The 20,201-nt window shown below is 36.4% G+C and overlaps 1 protein-coding gene and 1 non-coding gene across 2 annotated transcripts; both read right to left on the bottom strand.

The window, feature by feature from the left end:
• Positions 1–7,664: 7,664 nt before the first annotated feature.
• TRNAG-GCC (transfer RNA glycine (anticodon GCC)) lies at positions 7,665–7,735 on the bottom strand. Its single transcript has one exon. It is a non-coding gene; the product is annotated as a tRNA-Gly (tRNA).
• An 8,399-nt stretch (positions 7,736–16,134) lies between these two features.
• LOC127798325 (UDP-glycosyltransferase 87A1-like) lies at positions 16,135–18,356 on the bottom strand. Its single transcript, XM_052331823.1, has 2 exons — positions 17,767–18,356; positions 16,135–17,307 (listed from the first exon to the last, which is right to left on the bottom strand). The coding sequence occupies exons 1-2, from the start codon at positions 18,275–18,277 to the stop codon at positions 16,430–16,432; spliced, it is 1,389 nt and encodes a 462-aa protein (XP_052187783.1). The 5' UTR covers positions 18,278–18,356; the 3' UTR covers positions 16,135–16,429.
• Between the last annotated feature and the right edge of the window lie 1,845 nt (positions 18,357–20,201).

The raw sequence follows: 20,201 nt of genomic DNA, 5'->3' as shown, positions 1-20,201 counted from the left end.
TAAATATGTTTTGAGTTTTAAGTTTGTTTTGGTTGAAAACACTCAAAACAACTTTTGGTTGTTTTGAGTTTTCTTTACAATTTTTTTTTTTTTTGTTTTCAAAAATATATTTTTAAAAACAGTAAAGAAAACGCGTTTTCATTATTTTAAAAAATTGAAAACTTAAAATGACTTGAAAACAGTAAAGAGAACGCAGCCTAACATTCCTTAATTTATTTTGATATACATAATAATACTATAATAGTTAAAATATGTTTTCCACCATAAGACACATCAAATATTTATTAGGAGATTTAAATATATATATAAAAAATAATTTTATTAAAATTATATTTTATTAAATATTAAAATATATAATAGGTTAATTGAAGCAATTTGGCTCAAGAAATTAAGAAGCGTGCCCTTGGCTTGCATCAAACTTCATCATCATCTTCTCTAACCAGCAGTTTAATTTCTGCTCTTGCAGGCTTAAATTGATGCATCCGTCTTCCATTATGCCCCCAGCATATATTATTACTACCTATTCAAGTTTACAAATTAATATAGTCCACGGCAGGCAGGCAGGCAGGCAGGCACATGCATGCATGCACGGCTTGTGTGAATTCAGAACACCATTAATTCATTGGCTTTGCTGTGCCTCTACTCAAATCCAAGCGTGACCTTTCTACTTGATGACTTGAAATGAAGTGTGCAAAATTGTTGGGATCGATCATATACATGTAATTAGCTAGATACATAAATAATAAAACAAAAAATTTAACTCGTTTATTTCCAAAATATCCATATTCTCATCATAACTTACAAACTATACTTTTTCACTCCATATATAATTTTTCTTTGTAGCAAAACTAATTAGAATAGTCTTAATTAAATCCAAATAACTTTAAGTCACTCCCAAATAATTCAAGAGTTTATCCAATAATTAGTTGACTACTACATCATCTATATATATACAATCACTAAAACCAAGAAAATCCATTTTTTAAATAACTAATCCAATAAGTTTTCTAATTCTCTCGTGAAATTAAACTTCTCATAAATCCCCATATATATAATTAAGGTTTCTCGAAATTAAAAAAATATTTACTTTAATCCCTAGCTAGCCTTGCGACGCTTGCAGATATAATTAAATGACAGTCAAACCCATTTGAACGGTCAACATATATATCTTGTTCGGTTGCCAAGAAAGATACGAAAAATATGTATTATAATTGATTAGCATCACAACGAAGCATATAAATATGCACATGATAATAATTAATTAATTAATTAATTAATCTCCCAGCGAAACTCATTCCGGGCCGCTGCCGTCGCCGTGTTAATTGAACGTTACGCATGAACGTACGTACCAATTGCTGGGCATTTGGCTCTGCCACCAATTTTCTTGCCTCTTTTAATGAACGTCCAGCTGGTAAGATGGATACATTGACAGCCTACTGCCCCATTGGAGTCGAGCCATTTTGATGATGCCTTGTTTCAATGCACTGTTAATTCAAACTTTATTATGTGCTCTATGAATCCACCCATGACGTACAATATTTTAAATAATATATATATATATAATATTGACCTAAACCAATAATTAATATAGAGAGATTTTTGGTCTTCTTTTGGTATTGTGGTTAACTTTTACTTGCTGTAACAAACAAAGAACTGCCTGAAACTTAATAAAAGTTATGAGATAGGGTTTATATAATATAACTCCGAGACCTCACGATGATCATTCCCTGTTCAAATTGTAATAAGTGTTAGATTCTGAATGAATAGGCTCACATTTTAGATTGTAATTACACTCCAAATATTGTTTAGGACTATATATTCTTATAAAGTTGATTCTTAATTATCCTTTGGTCATTGCCTCTTGTATATACCTAGCTAGTTAAATGATATCATGTAAAAATGTTAAGGTACGTGGCACATTACCCTTTATTTCTGCGCAACAGTAGTGTACGTAGTTGTAATAAAGTGGTGAACCTTAATTTCCGTAAGGAGACAAATGATTTAGCAGTGTTAAATCTAAATATATATATATATATATATGAATTGTTGATCTCTTTAAGACTTCTTTGCTAAATCAAAATAGCTTGCTAAAAATGATGTTGACAAGTATAATTTCAAGCCTGAAATTTAAAAAGAAAAAAAGTTGCCATCGATGGACAATTAGGACTTCAGTGTTCCACTAAGATAATGATGGAGCTTAGATTACACATATATAAAAAGCCAGAAAAAACTCCTAGAAAAAGAACTATATATATATTTATATACACACACGCACGTACGCACGCACATTTGAAACTGGATTAGTTTCACTAAACTGGAATATCAAACCATTGAAACAACTACTGCTCAGATCATAAAGAGATTTGGATGAAGAAGAAGCACTGATCGATCAGGAAACGTTAATTCGTTTTCGTTGGTGCGACAGTGATCATGTGGTTTAATTTCTGGAGAAAGCAACTATATATATACAAGAAGCAGCGGCCTGGATCAAACTTGAAGTACCACCTCTGCGCATGGACTAGTCAAGATCGAATCTAACATCATCTTGAACTGAGCCCAAAAAGACAAAAACAAAAATAATAAATCTAACATCTTGAGGCTGTAGACTGGAATTTCCACGTATGGCCAGAGATGTTTGGTGGGTGTTCCTATTGAAGAACAGCGGCCACCATCCTGATCACAACATGAACATTAATTTTCTATATATATATATATATATATAGATATTAATTATAATATACTTATTTAATATAAACAGGAAGAATATTAATATCACGAGGATGGACATCGGCTACATGAAAGCTGGTTTCTTTGTCCCCGCAAGAGAAGACACACGTTGTGCCCTAAAGTAATATCAGAACTCTCAATCCTAGCAACAACTACTAAATTGCATCCCCTCCGTACACGTGGCGGGTCAATCGGGCCAACCAGAGACCATGCAAGTTGCATTTTGGAAAAGGAGCTAGGTTCATCAAATCTATATATGTGTGTTGTAATAATATATAGTATGTATATCTTTGTTATTGTAGCTAATATTAATTAATTAATTATATATATAAATTAAATTTTCGTATCAAGACGAAACCTTTTTTAATTTCTTAATGGATGGATCGATGATGTGCATGAGGGAATGATACAACTAGGGATGGATAGATATAAATTTATGAAGACCTGGAGATGGGCATGAATACAGATAATATCACCAGGAGAAGAAGACAGCCACACTAATAGAAACCCCCCCCCCCCCCCCCCCCCCCCCCTAACTTAGAAGATATTTTTAAGTAAGATCAAGAAAATTTAGTAAAAGATTAGTCATAATTAACAATTGAATAAATTTATAGTTATGTAATCGGCTTTATAATAAAACAGAAGCTTAATATATATACATATATTTAGTCTACTTTGAATAATAGAGGGATAATAATGAAGTTTAGAAAAAGAGTAGTAAAAAATTGGAGAAGACGACGTGACGAAGACGAACTTAAGGAAGGAGTCAACATCCACAGTTATTAATTCTCTCTCATTATTGAAAAGCCTGCAAAAAAATTTAAGTCTCCGGCATAAAAACCCTAAAACTCTCTCTCTCCTGGCTTGCTTCTGGAAAACACTACGGCCTTCAGACTGAGCAGCCATTAATGTACCACCTTCTCCCACCACCTACAATTAAATTTACCAAAAATAAATAAAATAAATTAATACATGATGATGACAACCCAGCTTACCATTCGGCCCAAACAAGGGTTTTCTTTATTTTTCTTTTTCTTTTTTTGTCTTTTTGGTTGGTGGATATACAGTGATAAACAGCAAGTTGATAAGCTTGGAAGAAAAGAAATTAAAGAATCCAAAAATGGAGAAAGTTAGCATCGTGCATGAAGAAAGAGATGGAATCTGAGCGGAAATAAAAGAGAAAAGAAATCCAGATTTAAAATGAAAATAAGAAGACGAGAAAGTGCATCATGCATGACATGAACAAAGCAAATCCGATTCCGTAGAAGATGAAGAATACCAGATCGTACACGCTGCTTTAATTTCACGAGTCGGATAGATTTCCACATCGAAAAATAAAAAGGAAAAGGAGAAAGAATGGTGCCAAAATGCCCTGAACCTGTTCGATTTTGGTTGAATTTTGAGATTTTAAGCATATGATGCATGTATGATATGTAAGATATATAAAGTACTCGAGATCTAGCCCCGAATCAAGAGTACAGCCCGAAGATTTTCCACTGGGACGACTGAGAAAATGAACCAGAAAATCGAATAGAGAACAACCATAAATAATATATATGCTTCGATTTTGTCAGAAACAAAAGCTAAGAGAGTACGTACTAGGCTATACATCATCATTTTGATTAAGAAAAGTCGTATCAAATGTGCAGCAGCATCACTATCATAGTAGAACTAATTAATATGAGTAACCCTTGATTACTGATTATTGCTAGCTAGCTAGACAGGAAAATCAAGTGATTTCGTTTGTAAATCAATCAATAAATAAGAAATATATATATACATATAAAGAAAACACAGAATCATATAAATGGAGCCCGTACCGTCATCCCCAAATCTAACCAAACCCTGGATTTGGCCTGGAAAAGAGAATTTGGTCTCTTCTTCTCTTACTGAGAACTCCAACAAAACAAGAGCAGAAAAAATTAGATCATATGATACATCTATATGTGTGTGTGTGTGTGTTTGTTTGATATGACAGTAATGATTTTGTTGAAAACTGAGATCGTATCAAACAGGTTATTAGGGACGATTCTACTGCTGTGCAATCAAACCGAGAACAAGAACAAGAGATACTGAAACGAGAAAATTAGAAACAAACATACCCCACATATAACCAGTAGTTAAACCCAATACCCGATGAAAAAAATCATTGAAGAGGCTGAAACTCCACCAGAGATATAGTAAGAAGAAGCTGTGAAACTCAGGATAGATAGCGCCACTGGCCAGGCCCCGCCATTGCCTATGGCGCTATCCCTCCTGAGCTTTACAGATCCTCCAGTACTTAGGAAAGAAAGCATGAGAAGAAACACAGGGGGATCCAAAACAATTCCGAACTAAATGGGTAGTAGCTAGCTCGCATGGTGAGGAAGAAAGGGAATAAGGGGAGGGTATTTATAAGGAGGAAGGGAAGTGTGGAGGAGCTTAGACCGAGTAAAATGGGGCTTTTGTCTTTGTGGAGGGAGGGGTTTTCATTTCATTAATTTTTGTTTTATTTTTTTATGTGAATATTCATTGTATAATAATATATTCTTTATAAGTATTGTAGTACTTATGGATCGATGCCTACAGCGGGGTGCATCTTTTATGCACAAACATGGCATTGTTTTCTTCGTTAGCACGCTGCCGACTACGTTAGCTTCTAGCTCGATCGCTCTCGAAATACTGTCATGTGGTCGGATGTTAAGCTTCCTGTTAGACAAAGTAAACTATTTTCTTCTTTCTTTTTCTTCATTAATCTTGCCGCTTTTTTGGAACCTTGACTTTCTTAATATTATTGGTTTTGGTGAGACCTGACGGACGGGCTAGCTAGGAGGGTTATTAGAATGTGCAGAGATGCTAGCCCCAGGATAATATATGCATTTTTTTCAGCTTTCAATCATGTGCATATCCAATCCAAAATGCTAAGCGTCGGCAATGGTTTGTGGTCGAAAAAAGAAATTGTTGATTTTCTCTACCATTGCATTTCAAATTTTTCATGGGACCAATTTATTCATAAATTTCTATTTATTTATTTTGCACTTTCATTGTTGATTTCATCCACTTCATATTCAAACAATAATGACAATATCTTCACAATGATATCAAAAAAAAAAAAAAAAAAAACTGCTTAGGCACGAGAATATTATAAGAAAACTGGATCGTACTTATGTGGAAATTTTGAAAATAATAAGAATTAAAAATGGGTTTTTTGTTTAAAATTAATTAACAGAGTAGCACACAAATTTGTACCCGGAAAAATATGTACTTTTTTTTGTTTATTATATATATATATATAACGTTGTCATTTACCTATTTATAATAATGTTTTTTTTGCACAAAATATCATATACACATATACTTGGGTACACGATGATCCTCTTTGCCTTAAAAAAATGCAACTTTCCTAAACATTTATGTATGTAACACTCTAGAATATATATAATTATAATTTGCTAGTAAGATTTTTATAATTCAAAAACATTTTAAGTCATTCGTGACACATAATAAAGTGCATGACACACATAATAAAGTGCCTGATTCTATATATACATATATATAGTAATTTTGTCAGCACGTAAATTAATTAATAGGAAGAAAATTTTACTCAAAAATCATCTGATCATAAATGGTGTGTTTTGATATTAATTTAATATTTTCTAGACATGGGAAAGAAATATGAAAAGAAGAATAATTAATATATCCTTAATTCGACTTAAAGGCCACTAAATCATGTTTCCATTGGCTGTCCTTCACCTTCCCAACATCACTTGTTAGTTGGTCTTCCTTTAAGAGCTCAATATTCCTCACAGCAATCATAATCAGTTCATAATCTCGTTTTCTAGTCGGCAACATCAATCCTCTGGTTCCCTGCCATTAATATTAATTAATTATGATTTAATTTTAGTTAGGTAACTAGTGTTTCGATTTAAGGACAGCCTCTCACTATCTCTGGTAGTATTTAATTAATGGTGGTCCAAACATCTACTGGGATTGCGATACCACCACCATGTACGTTTTCCTCTGAGTTTAATTTTGATTAACCACGTACCTTTTTTAAGTCACAATTTTGACGTTGAAATATCATCAATAATAATTAATTGTATCTTGACTTGATGGCGAGACAACACCTACTCCGAACATACAATTACCAACAAATATTACAACAAACAATTATTAATATTCCTAATATATAAATTGAGCGGTTGAACAAACAATATATCAATATTAATTCGGTGGATCATGAGCTCTATCCTCGTCCTGCATAATGAGAAAAAATTTTACACCTGTAATTTACCTCTCTAATCATAATTGAAGACACAAGCACCAAAAACTACGTAAGGACAATCATCTTAACAATTATTAATGTTCAAGATTCTCAATTAAAAGACCCTCAAATACTAAAATTAGAGGGGATTAACGACATATCTAGACAAGTCGTCAAGGTCAAAAGCACCCATATATACACACAGACAAAAAAAAAAAAATTTATTAACAACTGATTGACTTTAAGTGTCTTGGGATTATCGTCTTTACTTGGTCCCCTATTGCTCATGTCCTCAATTTTAACAGAAGAGATAAATCATAGGTGAAAGTTTTACCTCAATACGTAAAATAAGAAATTGAATCCCCAATCTATTAATACAAATTCTAATTTATCGTGATCTAACCACTTAATTTATATCTTAGAACAACTTTAAATGTCTTTGTACTAGGAGTATGTGACCCTAATTAATAAACATATTCAAGTGGGGTTTCTTGTCTATTTTGATTCATATTTTTGGGTTATTTGTCATCCCTTATTTATTTGAAGGAATCTTCGTTCATTCTTCGGGATAATTCTTTTGGGTTTTCTTATTTCAGTTCTGATAAAAATATAACGTAGAAATGAAAGGAAATTCATTTCCCAACAGTAACCGAAAATGACAGAGAACTGAAACGAAAAGGGTCTAACAAATAAATGCACCAGCCGGGAATCGAACCCGGGTCTGTACCGTGGCAGGGTACTATTCTACCACTAGACCACTGGTGCTTGATGAGCCGCTGGTTTGAAAACAATATAACAATTTTTACGTAAGTTTAGAATAAGTTGTGGACTTAATTTTTACAACTTATCAGAAGTTATAGTTAAACAGTTATGGTGTTTGATACCATAAACTGTAAAATAACTTATTTTTGTATAATTATCCATAATACTCTTAATAGTTATAGAATGATAATTTAAAAATTAATTAGTGTATATGTATAAATTTCAAGTGTTATAAAAAAATTAATTAATGTACAAAGAGAAAAGGAGATGGCGAGAGAGAAGAAGAGATTTGAAAATGAAGATGGTGATGGAAAAGAGAGACCCTTGATTGCGTGGACAAAAAAGTAATTTTTTGTTAAAAATAAAGATAAAATTATCACAAAAATACAATTGTTTAATCAAAAGTTATAGAAGTTGGGGTACCCTAACTTTGAAAAAGTCAACTTCTACCCCTTCTAAAAATTAGTAAAAGTTATAAGTTAGAATTCTATAAATTTAAATAAACACAATATTTTTATTTTTTTAAAATTAAAAATTAAAAATTACAACTTTTAACCCGTAACAAAAAAGCCCATTGGCCCGACTTGACTTCTGGGGTCCTGGGCGAACCATTGAATTTAATTTCTGCCCAATCTTTGTTTCTGCACGTTATCCTAGGTCTTTTGTGGCCACTGCTCACGGCAAAATGTAAAGATCGAAGGCATCCTGGTGGCTGGGGTCCATGGCGAAGAGGTTGGAGAGGAGGGGCGGGGGGGGGGGGGTTGTTAGAGAGTAAAAATGATAATATGAGATGTGTAAGTCTTAGCACTGTTCAAATTTGGCTTGGAATTGATCCATAATCCATTTGTTGGTCGGCTCAATTAATTTTCAGCGTTAAGTGGGTTTAGTTTGTCTTAGAATTTGCAGCTGAACAGAAGTTGTAAGAGAGATGAAAATCTTGGAATCTGAAAACCCAAATGCAAATAATAAAAAAAAAAAAACCCAATTACTGGAGTCTGAAAATTAGCATTAGGGAGGTGATTTGTAACTGGCGACTGGGTTTGCTCTTCGACTGCCTTGCCTCCTCCTCCATATCAACCAACCAATAACCCAAACTAACTAATCAGTAGTTTTACCCTTCCTTCTATAAACACCCATTAATCATAGGATGTGGACAACATATCCGAAGCAGCAGTGGCATGCAATTGCAGCAGTGTCATCAGAAATTTCAAGGCAATGTTGGGTATGGGCCTGGGATGGACCCAAATTTTGTTGGCCAACCCGGTACCCAGCTCTAGCAACGCTGAAAGCTGTTTAATGGCTGCGTCTCTGTCCCCTGCGATTGTGATGATCTCGTCCGGTTAAGCTTTGGAAATGGTGTGGAGAGGAAAGCTGTATATAAATTTCCAGTACTAAATGTCGGAAGTTAGGTGCCCGTGGCATGGGCCGGACAGATACATAAATACCTCCTAGGTAAGGTATACTAGCTAGGTCCGCATTAAATTGAAATATATAACAAAACAAAATTCAACATAAGTATATTAATTCAGAAATGCAATGCGCAATTTTGTACGAACAATTTCATTTTAACAGATTTTTCAATAAAATAATTAATGAATCTTCTGAACGTAGATACTGTTAAAATTATAATTTGGAGGTCTGAGTTTAGGTAGTGTGTTTGTGGGTGAGTCGACTCGGACATTTTATGCAAGAACTTAAATTCAACCTAATCCTAATTAGGTATATAATCAAGAGCTATAACTAAACTGACTCAATCCCATTCAAGTTAAATATGATCAAGTTTGGTTTCAATTGCAGAATTTATATGATGAGGCTACAAATCTTCTCCAAAGGGATGAAAATGAATGTTCATGTCACAACATCACGTAACAACTCATTCATAAACTCAAAATATGGGGAGCAACGTAGATTGAATAAATTATTGGGCTATTAGCATAAAAAAGTTAAAAGATCTTTGGTTTTGATAATTTTATTCAATGTTTTTAATTTTGACAAGAAGAATTCAATTTTTAAAATTAATTACAATTTTAGCCAAGGATGAAATTAACCCAATTTTTGAAATTAATTACAATTTTAGCCAATGATGAAATTAATTTTGACCGGCGTGTGGCTTTACCCAAGTGGCGTGTCACTTGGGATTTAATTTATTTTTTATTTTTTATTTTTTATTTTTTATTTTTTTTTAAAAATGCTCTATTTTCTCTGATTTGCCATAGCCGCCTCCTCTTTCCTTTGCCAAGATTGTTTCTCGCCATGCCTAATCGCCACCCAACGCCACTTTATCTCATCATCTTCTCTCTATTTTGCATAAATTAGTTAACACACAACATATATATATATACATACAATAACATATATATACACACACAACAAAATATGTAGTGGTGCTGCTGGAAAAAAGAGAGAAAATGAGAAGGTGAAAGAGAAGATAAAAGTCTAATCTGAAATTCGATCGAACTTCGTCGAAGTTCAGACTTCTCCAATAAGCGATCGACAAAATTCTTACGACAAATCGGTCCTAGAACTCTATGAAGCTACAAGTTCCTGGCATTAAAATGCAAATGTTTCTCGACAACTCTTTTCTTTGAGGGTCTCAGCAACATTCGGAGAATTAAGAAATAAGAAGGATGCGCGATAAATTAAAGTTTTCTTTTTTCATGTAAAGATTCCATGGCAAAAATTAAAAAAAAAAAAAAAAGTATTTTCTTACAGGCGAACCTGATAAATCCGCGAGGAAGTGCCCATTTTGCACCAGGAGATCGAAGTGATAGATCACAGAGAAAACGAATGCTGGCATAGTAAAAAACGAAGGCACCAGAATACTCCTCCGGTCACCTACGCCGACCATCCAACTCAGGTAAGTGTCGTAGACAATAACGCTAGGCCTCGGCAGCTCAAGCTGATCCAGTAGCCGCTCGAAAGGCTCTTCTAGCTTAGTCAAAGTGGCAACCACGAAGCTGGGAAAATCGGCGGTGCGGCTTATCTCCGAGGGGATGACGTTCGGTATGGCGGCGAACCGAAAATTAGCTGGCAAACTAGTCTTGGGGGCGAGGAAGCCGAGCCACTCCCCCGTGACGACGAATGTGATGAAGATTCAGTGGTACTTGGGACGAATGTGATGAAGATTCAGTGGTACTTGGAAACTAGCGATTTACAGAGATTGATCATTGGGTTGATGTGGCCTCTGCCGAGATAAGGCATCGCCACGACGTGGAATGGGGTGGTTTGATCCTTCTGTGCCGCTGGCTACTGGATCTCCATTTTAACGCCACGGACAATGCACAATAATAGGAGGACCAAAATAAAGGGTGAGTGAGAGGCTTTAGGATAAGGATCATGCTATTTATACAAAAGCTCATTTGTAAATAGATTTATAAAAAGATTATTCTGTTACTATCTCTCTTATCTCAATGATCATTTTATCCCTTTTTATCATCTCTCTCCTTCATCCTCTCATCTCTCTCTATTTTCTTTTCCCTTCAGCACCGCCCGTCGACAACCACCGCTGCATCGCCTGGCCGACGATCGCCGTTTGCCTCTCGATTCTCGCCTGGCCGACCGCTACCTCACCTCTCGGTCAGGCAAGAGGCGAGCCGTCAGCCATCTGCCAGGCGAGGGCATTGGCGAGCGTCGAGCAACGGGCGCAATGTAGCGGCGAGGCAAAGACAGCGACTGAAGGGATAGACAAAGAGAAATAAGATGAGAGGAGAGGATAGAAGTCGCGAATTTCTCGCAATAAATCCTCAATTTATCATGAGAAATCCATTCTGTAAAGTCACTTGTAAAACTATTTCTGTACAAATAGCATTATCCTAAGGATAATGCTACACGGCCAATTTGGCCGACAACTTGGTTGACAATATCATCTAATCGCAATATTTTAATCAAATTGTCGCAATAAATTAAAGGCCTAATGTTCAATTAATTTGAATATCCGCCCAAATTGGGAGACCCACGTATTCCCCCCTCTCTCTTTCTCTCTCTCATTCCCCCTCTCTTCACCTCACCTTCGCTGTCGCATCTCTAGCAATCGCTGGATCCATCTTGCCTCCGTCGTCGCGTCGCCTTGTCCAGCAGTCGCTGGATCCCTATCACCTCTTCCATCGCGTCGCGTTCTCCAACAATCGCCAGCAACGACCACCATCTCCATTGTCCACAGTTGTTAAAGCCACCGCCAATGCCTCCGCCTTAGCAACATTCAAGTTTGAGATATAGCCCTTTCTTTCTCGGTGTGCTGTACAGGTTTACAAGGCCAAACGTGTGGCAACAATGAAAATGATGGAGGATGGATTTGAGGACAATGCAAAAGCCAAAAAAGAGTAGAAATTGAAGATGTTAGCAGAGAAATGACTGCTAAAGAAAAGGAAAATATGTCAAGCTGAAGCTACTGAATAGTGGCTTCTAACAAAAGGTTAAGGTTTTTTGCTTCTGGAGCTACTAAGTAATGGCTTCTGACAAAAATATAAGGTTTTCTGGGCTTTTGTAAATCAAATATTTCTCATATGCCTTGTAAATTAACAATTGTTTTGAGAGATGATGATCATATGGCGACTTGTTTTGTCTGGATTGGAGTACCTCAGAACATGTATGGGAGAGACAATATAGTAATATAGTTCTCTTCCAAGCCCTGTTTTTTGCCTCGCTAAATTGAAGAAGGGATGAAATGGAAATAAATGAAGAAATTAATTTTTTGTGTGCCTCAATAATTTTTTTAGGAGTTCAAATTTACTGTTGACCCTCATCTTATCTTTTTATTAAAAACTATTAATAGTCAGTTCTTGTATAATACCTTTCAATTCTATCCATTTTCATTCATCTTCAAAAGGAGAAACATGTAACATTTCACACTCCATTCCAGTTAATAAATCTAAGTGCTAGTTAAAAAAAAATACAAAGAAAATAAAAACCACCAAGTTGCTTAATCAACTTCCGCGCATAAACACTTAGACTGCTTTTTTTTTACTTTTTAATTTTGAATTTTGAATTTTGAATTTATTTTCAGTTTTCTGTTTTGATAGTCTATTTTTAGAAAATTAAAAACGCATTCTCTTTGTCATTTTGAAAACTATTTCTCAAAACAGAAAATTAAAAAACGTGCTCTCTTTGAAATTTTGAAAATAAATTTTTAATGATATTTTATTTAATAAATTAAATTATTTAGTAGATTAGAAATATTTAATGTTAATATATTATTAAAAAAATATATACATTTTTGTTATGTGTATTTCCTGTATCACTCCACATGGGCCAGACTCGGCCCGATGGACCAGCCCAATCACCCAAAGCCGAGAAGGCCCAGACGACCTCGCCAAAGAAAGCCCAGCCACCATCGGGATCCGAAACTCATAAAGCGAGCATCTGGCTAGCTCTTGAGAAGCTCCCATTGATCGGCTAACGAGCTCTCGGCAATGTCCTTCAATTCACTGAACCACCCGGGTCGCTAGCCCAAAACCTCCAGCTTGCATAAGTGGCAAAACTGCTAAGAAGTCAAAGATAGGGTCGAGTTACTTTACCTGTCACTGCCCATGTTCCTCGTAATGGGGATCACACTCCCAATTTTATGTAAACGATAAGGGCAGTTTGTACCCAATTATGCAGTCTTTATATTTCTATATATTATCTAAATTGTAAAGACCATTCGGTACAAATAAGGGGTCAGGGGAACAAAAGAGAGAGAAAGAATAATCAGATACCGCCATTCTGAAGGAATAATCAGAGTGCGGTCGTGGAGTAGACATCGTTCTGGCCGAACCACGTAAAAAATTCTGGTGTCGATTCACGTCCGAGATCTTTGTTTTCTTCTTCTTGACATTTTGGACTTACTCACCGCGACCCAAGATGAATCGGGGTCGGCTGAAATTGAACGTCAATAATTTTAAAGTTAATGAATTTTGTAATATTTTTTCCCATTACAATAATAAAACATGAATAAATAAATAAATAAATGTGTTTTGAATTTAGAATTTATTTTGGATGAAAACACTCAAAACAACTTTTTGTTATTTTGAGTTTTCTTTACAATTCTTTTTTTTCAAAAATGCATTTTTAAAAACAGTAAAGAGAACGCGTTTTCATTATTTTAGAAAATCAAAAACTAAAAATGACTTAAAAATAGCAAAGAAAACGTAGTCTTAATTTCCCGTGTCATGATGCAAATGAACCAATAGTTTGATAAAACTGGAAAAAAGAGTTAGCAACTTAAGACGTCCGCTTCTCTAGCTAACAGTCAAGTTCTAGCAACAAGCAGTATGGGCTTGATGTCAAAATAGATTTCTTATATAGTGATTGACTACACAAAAATCAAAAAGGAAAGAAGCCATCCATTGGCTAGTTTCATTCTTCAACATCCATATAAGTATTTCTATACGTTCTTTTATTATAGCAACAATGAACGGCGGTGGGTGGGGACAAATGGCAAGGGGGAAACCTTCGGGCGGTGGTGGTTGGGCGATCTGTGCTCGTGACTGTGGGGGGTGCGACAGCAGTGGCGGGGTGAGTGAGGGTGACGACGGCCGGTGCTTGTGGTTGGGGGGGCGACGGCCAACGATGCTTGTGCCGGTGGCAAGGCGAGGGGACTGACAGACGATGCTTTTTGGGCGATGGGTTTGAAAGAGAGAAAGAGAGAGAAAATGGGGAGAGAGAGAGAGAGAGAATGGGTGTGCATCTTAAAGATTTTAATAAGGGTAGATTTGTAATTGCACTAAAATTGTCAACTAAATTGTCGGCCAAATTGGCCATGTAACATTATCTGAGGCTTTATAATACGATAATACTATTTGTTTATTTAATTATAATATTTTTAATAATATTTGTTATATTTTATGATTAAAAACTTTTTGTCGTTTTCCTAATTTTAATGGTTGCATAAGCGAATGCCCATTCTATTTGTAGAGTGGAGAATTTGACAGGTGAGTATACTAGGTGATATATCGTGATATTTTGACATTAAAATATTGTGATATATCGCGATTTTTGTTTACTATTTTCTCTCTCTCCCCCATTTCTCTCCCATTCTCTTGTCGTTGCAACCGACCACCCACTACCGTACTTCATCTTAATTGCCTTGCCTCCACTTGCCGCTACAACCTTGTCGCTACATCTTCCAGCAACTAGCCCCGATACAATGGCAAGAGGCGAGCCACTTGGTAGAGGATGTAGCGGTGAGGAGGCGAGGTGACAGAGGCGAAGAACGGCAACGAATGGTTGGTTGCAGTGGTGATGATGCGAGGTAGCAGCGATGAGAGAAAGAGGAGAGAGATGAGAGGTTGCTGAAAGGGGAAAGGGCAAAATGGTCATTGAGAGAGGAGAGTTTGGGGCAAAATTGTCTTTTAACCCCCCTTAAAAAATCCTATCTATACAAATAGCATTATCCTTAATTGTATTCACACCTAAGTCTCAGCAGATTTTTCTTTTCTTTTTGAGGTAAATGGACCTGGATTTTCTTTTTATCATGTCATGGAGACAATCAAATAATGTTAATTAACATTTATTTTGATAGGTTTTACTAATATCTAAATAGCACTAGTTAGAATGTAAGAGCCTTTTGTATTAGTAAAAAGATAATTATACGAGTATTTGTGTATGGATTTGGGGTAAATTTTTCATTGATTTATTTAAGTAATATTTGTTAAAATGAGGAAGGTAATATTATATTAAAATAACTTATCTGTAAAATTTAAGATAAATTATTCAAAAATAAAAAGAATAAATTTATCTTTAAAGTTTAAAATAAAAAATCATATGATTTCATTTTAGAAAATTTAACAAATACAATAAAAAGTACTTTTGTTCAAAATGTTTTTCATATCTTATCTTTTTTGATCTATAATTTAGTTTACAAACATTACCTTAATCAAATATTTTTTAAAATGACATAAATTTTTCTTATAATTAATAAAGTATGAAATTTAATCATTTTACCCTTTCTTCTATTCTCCCACCCCTCATCACCATACTACCAACCTAAGCTCTTCAAAATGGAGGATGATCAAACTAAGATTTAAGGGTTTGATATCTCTCTAAAATTAAACCCATTAATTCAATTTTGTTGTGCTTGATTCCTCAAAGACACAAAGACGAGCCCATTGTGGAAAAGGGCAGCGGTGGAGACGATGGTAAGTCAAAGTCACTCTTTCTTTCACAGAAAAAGCCCTGGTACGCCGATGGATTTCCCCTCTCTTTTTTTATTTCTTTTTATTTTTTATATAATTACAATAGAATTATTTATAAAGAAAACCCTCAATTATTTATCTTACAAATATATTTTTTTATTTCTTTTTATATAACAGTTAATATACACTTAACGGTGGACAATTTAAACAATGAAGAAAAATTAATAGCATTTTATAAAAATACAAAAAAAAAAAAAAAAACAATTGATGCATACTATTTAAACAAAGCTGTTAAGACTGAAAGAGCACTTAAATTTATAAGCTTTATCACGTCATACGGAATAGAAGGACTCAATGCTTTCACCCACACAATTCTAATTCTAATTCTAATTCTAATTCTAATCGGGAGCCAAATTCAATTTCACAACCCCAAATATTAAAAGAGCACGAGCACGAGCACGAGCACGAGGCACGAGCGTCAGTCACGCGTCCCTAAAATTTTTGTTTTTTTGGGTGCTAATAGCCCTAAGTCATTTGCAAACTTCAATAATAAACCGAAAGATGAAAGGCTAAATCACTAATCCGTTCAAGGATTGCCAGAAATTCCCTGAAGAAAAGCATCAATATTGGCGTCAACCGAGCCGCCTTTGGAAGTCGCTCGCCGGCAAATCTCCCCCAGTTCTCTCGCTCTTCTCCTCATTTCTTTCCCCTCGTCGCTGTCAAGATCCATGAACCTCTTCACCGTTCCAGCAATCTCTTCCCCCGTCACCAGCTCCGATTCAGCCCCCATTCCTCTCCTCACCTTCCACCCAATCTTCCACTCTTCCACGATTGTCTTGGAGTTCGGAACTTGATCCCAGAAAATTGGGTATGTGAGGAACGGAACGCCGGCGAAAACGCCTTCCTTGGTGGAGTTCCAGCCGCAGTGCGACCAGAAGCCCCCGATCGAGCTGTGGCACAGCACCTTCAGCTGGTCGCACCACCGCACCACCACCCCCTTCTCTCCGCACACATCTCGGATTCTCGAAGCGTCGGCCTCTCCTCGCGCCACCCAGAAGAACCTGACGCGGCTGCCGGCGATCCCCGCGATGATTTCGTCCATCTGAGCTTTGGAAACAGAGAGGAAGCTTCCCTGCGAAATGTAAAGGACAGAGGCTCTGGGCTGAGAGTTAAGCCACTGCACATTGCCATGGCTGATTTCGCTCTCTGTAAGGCTAAAGTAAGGAATCGCCGGGCCGATGGGGTGAATGGGGACGGGGATTGCTGCCTTAAGAGCGTCGATGGTGTGGGATTCGATCTCGTACGTGGAAGCGAAGAGGAGAAACTGCGCCTTTCGCACCCGTGACATAGCTTCCACCGCTAAATGGAGGACCTTCCGTCCGTCGCCGTGGAAGAATGTTGGAAGATCTGCTAAGCGGGTTGACGGAAGTCCAGGTATGTAGTCGACCACCTCGTTTCCACGCTCTGTAACATGTTGAAACCAAATTGACGCACAGACAAGCAAGAACATTAAATTAACGAAATCAATATTCTATACAGAATTTATATACATAAAACTTTGTCACTACATTCGGATCCTTTTTCAAATACAGCTTCTATTTCTACTGGTTTTATTTGCTCATACCGTGACAGATTATTAATTTCTGGCGTTTTAAGTCCATTTGGAAGGTATAAGCTTGGCTTCTATTTTGTTGCTCCTTAAGTGTTCGATAAAATGCTTACGACAAATCGGTCCTAGAATTCTATGAAGTTGAAAGTTCTTGACATTAAAATGCAAATGTTTCGCGACAACTCTTTTCTTTGAGGGTCTCAGCGACATTCCGAGAATTAAGAAATAAGAAGGAATGCACGATAAATTAAAGTTTTCCTTTTTCATGTAAAGATTCCATGGCAAAAAAAAAAGGTATTTTCTCACAGGCGAACCTGATAAATCCGCGGGGAAGTGCCCATTTTGCACCAGGAGATCGTAGTGATAGATCACCGAGAAAACGGATGCCGGCATAGTAAAAAACGAAGCCACCGGAATACTCCTCCGGTTGCCTACGCCGACCATCCAACTCAGGTAGGTGTCGTAGACGATGACGCTAGGCCTCGGCGGCTCAAGCTGATCCAGTAGCCGCTCGAAAGGCTCTTCCAGCTTAGTCAGAGTGGCAACCACGAAGCCGGGAAAGTCGGCGGCGCGGCCTATCTCCGAGGGGATGACGTTGGGTATGGTGGCGAACCGGAAATTAGCTGGCAAACTAGTCTCGGGGGCGAGGAAGCCGAGCCATTCCTCCGTGACGACGAAGGTGATGAAGATTCGGTGGTACCTGGAAACTAGCGATTTGCAGAGATTGATCATTGGGTTGACGTGGCCTCTGCCGGGATAAGGCATCGCCACCACGTGGAATGGGGTGGTTTGCTCCCTCTGTGCCGCCGGCTGCTGGGTCTCCATTTTAACGCCTTCGCTGCGTGGAAGGACAATGCACAATAATAGGAGGACCAAAATAGAGGTCGAGTAAGTGAGAGGCTACGGTAATACTACTTGTTTATTTAATTATAATATTTTTAATGATATTTGTCATATTTTATGAATTATGATTAAAGATATTTTGTCGTTTTCCTAATTTTAATGGTTGCGTAGATGAATGCCCCTTAAATTGGAGTGCGATTTTGTGCACCTGCTTTAACGCAGGTGCACATCACCTGCATCCAATTGGGGGGCAAATTTGTCAATTTGCCCCCTCAATCGGACGGAAAGCAAGGGGAAAATTCTATTTGCCGCCAACTTTTTCTCATTGCAACTATTTTTTAATATACCTAAAATATCTTTAAATAAAAATTCAATTTTACCCTTATCTATAATACTCAACCACCACCACCTGACATATGTCTTTCGCCGGAAAAATTTTCTTTCTTCACAGTGGCTCATATCCCAATCAAATATTTTCTCCTATTTGTATCTCTTTCTCTTAGAGACTCACTTTCAGCTCACACTTATACAAATCTATCTTCTCTCATCAGCGATTCATACATTTTATGATCGATTATGGATTACTACATTAAACTATTGACGGAGAACTGGGATGAGTTTGAGGAAGAACAGGATAGCTATTTAGAAAAAGAATATAACGCACAGACACGGGTAAGTAATCTGTAAATATTTGTTTTAAAATATGTGTTTGTGTTTATAAAAATGTAATATGAGTTGTATTGAAATGTAAGAGTATTTATAAATAAATATAGAGATAATGTAAGGAAGAATGCCTTTAGGGGAAGGTTGTAAGGAATGTTACTTGCCTCTGCGAAAGTTAGAATTCGGGAGGGCTAGCCTTCTCCGAATTTCAGCCTTCGAGGAAGGCAGCCTTCCCCGAATGCTGGCATTCGGGGAATTATGGCCTCCCCGAATGCTATTTAATTATCACTATTTAATTAAAAAAATTAGTTTTTTCAAATATTTGTATAAAAAATAAAATAAAAATTAAGTATAAAAAAATATTAATTAAGACAATTTAATTAAAAAATTAAGTTTTTTTAAATATTTTTATAAAAAATAATATATAAAATAAAAAAAATTTAAAAAAATGAAAGTTGGGCTGCTCCCGAAACTAGGTTTCGGGAGCGGCCCAACCCTCCGAAACCTAGGTTTCGGAGGCGGGTAGCTGCCTCCGAAAGCTAGGGTTCGGAGGCGGCTGCCCCCCTCCGAAAGCTGGCTTTCGGAGGCGCGTGCCCCCCCCCCCCCCCGCGAAAGCTAGCTTTCGGAGGCGGCCCTCGCCTCCGAAAGCCAGCTTTCAGAGGGGCGAGGTCCCCTCCGAAAGCCAGCTTTCGGAGGGGGGCAGCCGCCTCCGAACCCTACACACAGATATCATTTTTTTTTTTTTTTAATTTTATATATTATACAAATACACACACAGACATCATCACTTACAACTTCTACAAGTGGTTCTCCTACACACCATTCCTACTGCCACATCACTTCTATTGCACTCTCCCACTAGAATTCCTGATAACCTTTAAGGAAAATAAATATTTTTCCACCATTATCTTATGTGATGCCATTCTTGACAATTTTTCACAAGTAATTACTTAGTCAAGAATGAATCTAAACTCCTTGACCTTAGACTCAAATATTCAAATAATGTATGGACATTGTAAGCTCAATTAAGCAGTTGATCTTGTGTACCCATCTTATTAGTTCAACTACATATTTATATATTTACATATATATTAATATTGATCGAGATCTCTTTTAAGTAAAGACTCTTTTGATAGCATTTATTTATTATAATTTAAGTATGATAAAAAATCATATAAATTTAAAACTTTATATATAGTTTTTATCTGATTAATGTCTCTTGCTATTCAAGTTCATGCCTGTG

This window comes from Diospyros lotus, chromosome 3 (genome assembly GCF_014633365.1).
Source record: "Diospyros lotus cultivar Yz01 chromosome 3, ASM1463336v1, whole genome shotgun sequence".
NCBI classification, from domain to species: Eukaryota; Viridiplantae; Streptophyta; class Magnoliopsida; order Ericales; family Ebenaceae; genus Diospyros; species Diospyros lotus.
The sequence above is the reverse complement of the archived record's forward strand: the minus strand, read 5'-3'. Positions and strand labels throughout refer to the sequence as shown.